Source organism: Emys orbicularis, chromosome 2, assembly GCF_028017835.1.
Source record: "Emys orbicularis isolate rEmyOrb1 chromosome 2, rEmyOrb1.hap1, whole genome shotgun sequence".
Taxonomy (NCBI): domain Eukaryota; kingdom Metazoa; phylum Chordata; order Testudines; family Emydidae; genus Emys; species Emys orbicularis.
This window is the reverse complement of record NC_088684.1, coordinates 215,425,665-215,433,488: the sequence shown is the minus strand read 5'-3', so window position 1 is coordinate 215,433,488 and position 7,824 is coordinate 215,425,665. Positions and strand designations below refer to the sequence as shown.

General features: G+C 39.9%; 1 protein-coding gene across 1 annotated transcript; it reads right to left on the bottom strand.

Annotated features, from left to right (window-relative positions):
* Positions 1-4,703: 4,703 nt before the first annotated feature.
* On the bottom strand, positions 4,704-6,627 carry LOC135875028 (C-C chemokine receptor type 5-like). The gene is made up of 2 exons (XM_065400008.1): positions 6,573-6,627; positions 4,704-5,767 (listed from the first exon to the last, which is right to left on the bottom strand). Exon 2 carries the CDS (start codon positions 5,754-5,756, stop codon positions 4,704-4,706), a length of 1,053 nt encoding a protein of 350 aa, XP_065256080.1. The 5' UTR covers positions 5,757-5,767; positions 6,573-6,627.
* Positions 6,628-7,824: the final 1,197 nt, after the last annotated feature.

Genomic DNA, 7,824 nt, shown 5'->3' with positions numbered 1-7,824 from the left:
CCAGCGAATATGTAGCACACAATCCTGTTCCCCCTCCCTGGGAGAAGGGACTAGATCAAAGGTTCTCAAGCTCTTTCTTTCTGAGGCCACCCCACCAATATCTATAAAAACTCCATGGCCCACCTGTACCACAACAACTGTTTTTCTCCATATAAAAATCAGGGCCAGCGTTAAGAGGTAGGAAGCAGGGCAATTGCCCAGGGTCCCATGCCACAAGGAGCACCACAAAGCTAAGTTACTCAGGCTTTGGCTTCAGCCCTGGGTGCTGGAGCTCAGGTCCCTGGGCTGCAGTCCTGCATGGCAGGGCTTCATCTTTCTGCCCTGGGGCCTAGTGAATCTAATGCCAGCCACACTTAGCAGACTCCCTAAAACCTGCTTGTGGCCCTCAGATCTCTGGTTGAGAACCAGTGGACTAGATGATCTGTTACATTGTTATGGTTCCTAAAGGCTCTCAAGGGTTTCACAAACTACCTACAGCACCACTGAATTGCCACCGCTGGTTGGATGGCAGTAGCCAAACAGCACAGCTGTGGGGAAAACTTGGTCAGTGACAGCAGAGCAAGACCCTACTTTTATAAAATGCTGTGCGATCTGTACATGCAAAGCCAACAAACTCATTTTTGTAATAGGTTTCACCTGTCTCTAGATACCAGACTCTCTCATGCTCTCCAGAGTGCTGCCATCCTCCTTATGATTGCCTCCAGCCAAATCTGATAACAATCACTCTGAGGATCCTGAGACAGCTGTATTAGACTTGTGGGAGGAAATTTCAGTGCTTGGTTCTTACACACACACACACACACACACACACACCATTAAATATTGTATTAAGAATTTTATACCCTTTCTACAGGTTTGGTTTAAGTAGACAAAACAAAGTGACCACATGGTGGCACTGTAAACTCAGAATTTGGAATGGCTAAGACCTAGGCAAAAGTAACAATGTAAAATAGCAATTAGAACCTAGAGTTCATCCCCCTATAATAGTAAGATACGAAAAGCTGTATGAGATAGCAAACTACCCTTGATTTTAGCCAGAAAAGTAGAAGATATTTTTAATGTTAGTAAGGAATAAGTTTAGAAGATTCATTTTATTAATATCTAGCATTAGCCCTGTTTAGGAGATCTTAGGTATTGGTCACACTTTTTAAGTAACTGACCTTGTGAAGCATTTGAGCACGTTCAACTTTCACAGAAGTCAACAATTCAGCACCAAGCAGAATAGGACCTTTAATGAGTGAGGAGGTGTTAAGTCTGAATAGGTTGTTTGCCTCCATGTTGACACTAATTATATTTGATGTGTGAGAAAGTGTTTGGTCACACATTGTCAGAAGCTAATCTTCCTGTGGAGGTGATATCACATAGCAGAGGGCTCTTTAATCCAGCAGACAGACCAGGGCCGCCCTGCTGGGGCGGGGCGGGGGGGGGACTGGGGCAATTTGCCCCGGGCCCCGCAGGGGCCCCCACGAGAATATAGTATTCTATAGTATTGCAACTTTTTTTTATGGAAGGGGCCCCCAAAATTGCTTTGCCCCAGGCCCCCTGAATCCTCTGGGCGGCCCTGAGACAGAGGCTTAAGATCCACTGGCTAGAAGCTTGTCACCACTATTGATCCATGGTGGTGGAATGGATTTGGCCCAGAACTGAAAGGCTCTATATCCAGTTACTAACGATGAGAACCATCTACTTACCCTGTGCTGTATGCTCACTCAATATTGCAACATGCTGTGTGGAAGAGTATCTTTGCCATCCCTCCCCCATTCTTTTAGAACACACACATTCTTCTGCAAGAAGCCAAAACCAGAGAATTCAACCAACTTTAATGAATTGCAAACACAAACATACTGTGTCACAGTATGAGTTATTTTGTTTCTGGATCCTTTAGTTATATATACCAAGAGTGCCATCCATAGCAGAGACTCCACCATTTCTGCATCTCTGCTGTTCTCCATTTAATATGGCTCACTATACATATCCCATGGGTAAATGGGACCTGGCTGGTCCCAAGTTTCCAAAACAAGCTCCAGTTCCACTGAAGTAACAGGTCCGTTAAGAAGAGGCTGTAGTCCCATCAGGTTACTTGTTTCCATAAGTCCAAATGCTGTCCTTTGCTACAGCTCACTAGGCCCTCTAAATAACTCTTCTCCAGAAAAGATCCATGCTGTAAGTGAAATTCCTCCTAGACACAAGGGCCCCTTTTAAATCTCCCTTATTGAGCTTCAGCTGTGTGCTCTTCCCTACACGATTGAGATCTTGAACAAGGGTGGTAAGGCTTTTATCTCCCTTTGCATGGAGATGATTAATCCTTTTCTGACTGGAGAGTCAGACTACATACACTTCGTCACACTCACAATATGTGTGTGATTCATAAAGACATTAGTGGAAGTTCTCAGCTCTTGTTGAAAAGTGAATAAATCATAAAGGGGCTTTTTATTTGTTTAAAAAAAAAAAAAAAACCTTCCAAGCAGGTTACTATATGCAGGAAAGTACCTCCTTGAAAGAGAATTTGTCCTTCCAAAGCTTCATCAATTGACATGAAAATGATCCTTTTTCTATTGAAATTAATTTATTACTATTCACTTTTTCAGGATACAATCTAGTAAAAATTCATATCACAAATTCCAAAAGGTGGCTCATGCATAATGTGTGAAAAGAAAGTAAAAAGCAAAACCTAATGAATTAGAAAAGAATTCCAGTTTGCCCATACTTACTTTGTGGATGTAGCCTGACAGTAATGTAATAATGTACCGAAACTGAGAATAATTTGAAAGAAGTGCAAGGATTGGATGAGCAAGGATTTCCTTATTTCATTTCTTGATTTCAAATGCACTTGATAATTTGAAACATCTTCACTGCCATTTCCTGTACCACTTTCCTATCAAAGTATTGTTCTCAAAGACAGGGGTTCTCAAACTGGGCGGGGGACCCCCTCGGGGGTCATGAGGTTATTACATGGGGAGTTGCGAGCTGTCAGCCTCCCTCCCAAACCTTTCTTTGTCTCCAGCATTTATAATGGTGTTAAATATATAAAAAAGTGTTTTTATGTTATATAGGGGGTCACACTCAGAGGCTTGCTATGTGAAAGGGGTCACCGATACAAAAGTTTGAGAACCAGTGTTCTAAGGGTTTTATAGAAACATAAGGAAACAGGAATTGCCATATTAGATCAGAAGAGTGGTCCATCTAGTCCAGAATCCTGTCTCTGACAGTGGCCAAAACCAGATATTTCAAAGGAAGTGCAAGAAACCCCAGAGAGGGTGTCCCTGATCCATCAAAACACTAAGGCACATGCATGATCTCATGCACATGAGTACCCACATGCTTCAAGTTATGTATCTGTTTAAGTGCTTTGCTGGACCTAAATTTTATGGAATAGCCTGCTTATATTCTGCAATCAATTTCATCAAAATTTTCATTACAAACTTTGGGAGTGTTAGGTACAAAATAATGGCTGGATAATGTCCTACTACTATACCAACAAAAATGCTTAACACTTATAGACAGGGATTGAATTGGGGGGAAAATGCTATCTCCCAGATACCATCTATTTGCAGCATCAAAATGGGATGCCACATACAGTAGATTACTTAGAGCTATGATCCTTCTTTTGCTTTCTTAAGTGCTTTGATCAGCAGTGAGATGGTTAATGTAGACACATAAATTATTAGCATTGGCATTTGAGTTAACTCTATTTAGAAAAACCTCAGTTCAAACAACCCTCCCTCACCCCCAAACAGCCACATTACTGATCTGGTATGATCCAGCCCAATTCAAACCCTATATATAGTGTCTTCTCTCTCTCTCTCTCTCTCTCTCTCAAATATTGCACAAGAATTAAGTTACTGATCAATCTGTACTAATTAATAAACTTTTTTTTGGTGGGAGGGGAGTGCATATTTTCTTAATGTCTTGACCATGAAACAGTATCATCTACTTGAAACAGCCATTGATTAAAAATGATTATTTTAAGTATATTTTACATATCTTGTAAATAACTTATGTATGATTTAACAGAACCATATAGTTAACAAATTAAAATTTAATGTGAAAAAAGACAATACACAACCCCCACCCCCAAAAGCAGAAGCAACTAGAAATGCTGGAGTTTCTTTTTCCAAATGTACGGCGTTTTCTAGGATCTCAATTTCAAGATTTTGTATTACAGATGTCAATTTAACATAATTAACGCTGATATAGCACCAGGTTTGTGTGGGATGAAATACATTTGAATACAAATGAGTGGCATATCTCGTACTAAGATGTGAGAGGTAGTTCAAGAGGATGCGTCTCCACTTCTGACCTCATTTCATGTTCTAAATTATACTTTCTCTTAAGTGGTTCATTGGAAGTTTATTCATGATCCCAGAGACTTAGTGTAAAGAACAAAATCACAAACTTTTCCAGGGTCAAGTTGACCAAAATATGACATATCTTGTATTTTCTAAAAAAGAGGTGAACATGTCTCTACCAAAGTCTAAATTTATATATCCAAGTAAGTAGTTAGGTATGCACACCCCCTTTTTAAATGTACAAATACACATTTGTATGAACAAATGCTGTTTTTTTTGGGAGAAAACACATGTGCATCTATATTGCGTAGGTACCCCTTTAGTGGCCTCTTTAAAGCCAAGTATTCAAAGTGTTTTGGTCCTTTGCACAACTGTTTCCACAAAAGTGAATGTAACTTTTTTCTTAGACACCCTTCACAATGCAGCTGAGAATTCCTGCTCCCCTGTAGATGGGGTGTATGTGGAACTAACTCGGTCAGGTGCCTCAGCATAGAGAAATGGGCAATATTTACATAAATGGATTGCAATGCGGTTTCGGAAAAAGGTATAAAGATATTTCCTAAACTTTTCACCAGCAAAGGCATAGATCACGGGGTTGATACAACAGTGGATCATTGCAATCGCTTCTGTCACTTGGATTGCTATCTCCAGCTGACTGCTGCCCTCACAGTTATTTAGGGAAAATGAATCTTGAAAAGTGTATATGAGAATAACGATGTTGTATGGTGCCCAGAAAAGAAAATAAACAATCATTATGATAAAAATAAGCCTGACTGCCTTATGTTTTTTCTCATTCCTACATCTCAGTAAAGTTTTTATAATCTCGGCATAGCAAAAGATCATAATGACCAGTGGAACGACAAGTCCCAGGATGTTCATCTTTAAAGTCTGGAATTGCTTCCATTTACTTTCCTGTCCCAATGGATAATGAGGACTACATGTAAAATGAGATGACTCTCTTTTAGCTTTGTGAAATATAAATCCTGGAAGAGAGGCTAATATTGCAACACCCCAAGTGACAACACTTGTGAGGATGCCATAGGTAACTGTCCTAGCCTTTAAAGCAAACACTGCATGGACAATGGCCAGATATCTATCTATTGTCAAAAGTATTATGAAAAAAATTCCACTATAGAAGCCAGCATAATAGACCCCTGAAAGAATTTTACACATTGCATTTCCAAAATCCCATTCATGTGCTACGTAGTAAGCCCAAAATGGCAGGGAAAGAATAAAAAGCAAATCAGAAATTGCCAGATTCAGCAGATAGATGTCAGTCATGCTTCTCAGCTTCTTGTATTTTATCAGGATCAGCACAACTAGCGCATTTCCCACCAGGCCGAATATCAGCACCAAAGAATAAAGCGTTGGCAGAAACAGGGATGCAAATTTTTTGACATCAGCTTTTTGGCATGGTTCTGAGCCAGTATAATAATCATAGGTTGTCATGTCAGTTTCTTCATCCATCTTGTTCTGTCCTGGATGAAGAAAAAGATGGTAGAAACTAAAGAGATGGACTAAAACTCAGACAAAGATTGGAATTTTACCACAAACAATAATTTTGGTGGCTTGTGGTGACCCCCATATTTCAGCTGCCTAACACTTCCTATTATAAAAGATTATTGCAATCTTTTTTTTTTTTTTGAGAAGCTCTGAGATTTCCATTATTTGCACTAGGCCTTTGAAATGCAGTGGGGAGAAAGCCTTAGGGCTAGAGAAGTGCCTTTTCTTTTTCCCCATGAAATTCTGTTTAGGGTTTGCTGTGTTATGACATAAAAATACAAAAGTGTCACAGCCCACTGTTACTGAAAATTGCCTACTTTCTCATGTTTACAATATAATTATAAAATGAATCAATTGGAATATAAATATTGTACTTATTTTTCAGTGTATAGTATATAGAGCAGAATAAACAAGTCATTGTCCGTATGAAATTTCAATTTATACTTACTTCGCTAGTGCATTTTATGTAGCCTGTTATGAAACTAGGCAAATATCTAGATGAGTTGATGTACCCTCTGGAAGACCTCTGCATCTCCCCGGGGTACACATACACCTGGTTAAGAACAACTGTCCTAAAGCACCAGGCTTACACTGCTGCCTAAGCAGCAGCAGCAGCCACTGCACTGGTAGTGCGTAGGAGCTGTTAGAACAGCTGTGGTGCAGCAGGAGAGTCAGGTCAGCTACCCACTAACCACCCACCCAGACCTAGCATGTGGCCACAGCAACCTGTTCCCCCCAGCTTCCACCTGGAAGAACTACATGGGACAGAAATTCCCCTACCTCTTGGGAGGATGTGGGCAAAGATGCAGTCCAGGCTCCCCTGAGCCACTCTCTTGATGCAGGTGTTCACATACACATGTGTTGTGCCCTCAGATGATAGCTTTCTCCTGCTGGTAGTTACTGTAGCTCAAATGGTAGATAACTGTATGCCTATGCCAAAGTTTAAGAATTCAAACCCTGCTGAATACACATGAAAGAAGGATTGTTAGAGTTGTACATAACTGAATTTGTTTTATCTGTTTCCTTCTAAAATGAAAAATACATAAAACACTAAGTTGTTAGAAAATTATTTAGGTTGCAAAGTCAAGTACTCAAAAGTTAGGAAATGCCAGATTTATTGTTGCCTGTGGCACCTTAATTCTGTCCACTTGTGCACATACATTGTGTTACAGTATTTAATTACATGATCCCCATGCATTTTCCCCACAGGACCTTTTCCACAGTCAGTGCACAAGATGGATGCACAAGGGGGCAAAATTAAAGTTGCATAGGCACCCATAATGCAGATGTTTCCGATATTTTGATTTTGCAACCTAAATAACATTCTTTTAGCCTTGTTCGTATGTAAACAACATTTGTAGGAAGAGACATTCAGTCTGGTCAGTCTCATCTTTTTATTTCCTTGACAGTAAATAGTACATGATTATACCTGTATCATATAAATATGTAAAATATAATGTTGACCAGACTTATGAAAATGCTCTGACTTAGTTGAAAACCTTAAATATTGCTGATTGATGACTGCAAGTCTACAGATGCATGAACTATACACGCTTGTGGGCCAGATCTTTAGGTGGTGAAAGTTCACCTAACTTCATTGAAGTCAATGGAGCTATACCAATTTATGTCAACTGAGGATCTGGCCCTTAATGTACAGTATTATATGTTATTTTTATCTAGATGGAGATATCTTGCAGTAAAGGGTTAAAATTATTACTGGCCCATTCAGAAGCAAGCTGATCTTAAAAAGCAGATAACTGAGAGAGCTGATCAGAATTTAAGGTGTCATTGTCTTTAAGAGAAAGGGTTGCTTTTCAATGAAATAGTTGCCTTTTTTTAGTTGCTGTGTCTCAGGGACTCTTGGTGCCAACTGGCAGAGGGCACAGGGGATACTCAGTTTTCCAGGGATCCCCTGTATCAGATATATGCATAATAATTCCCCCAACAATCAGTGGCACTGGAACACTTTTAATAGTGGGAGTGCTGAAAGCAGTTTTTACTTTTTACCTCATGCCCCCCTTACGTCAGTGCA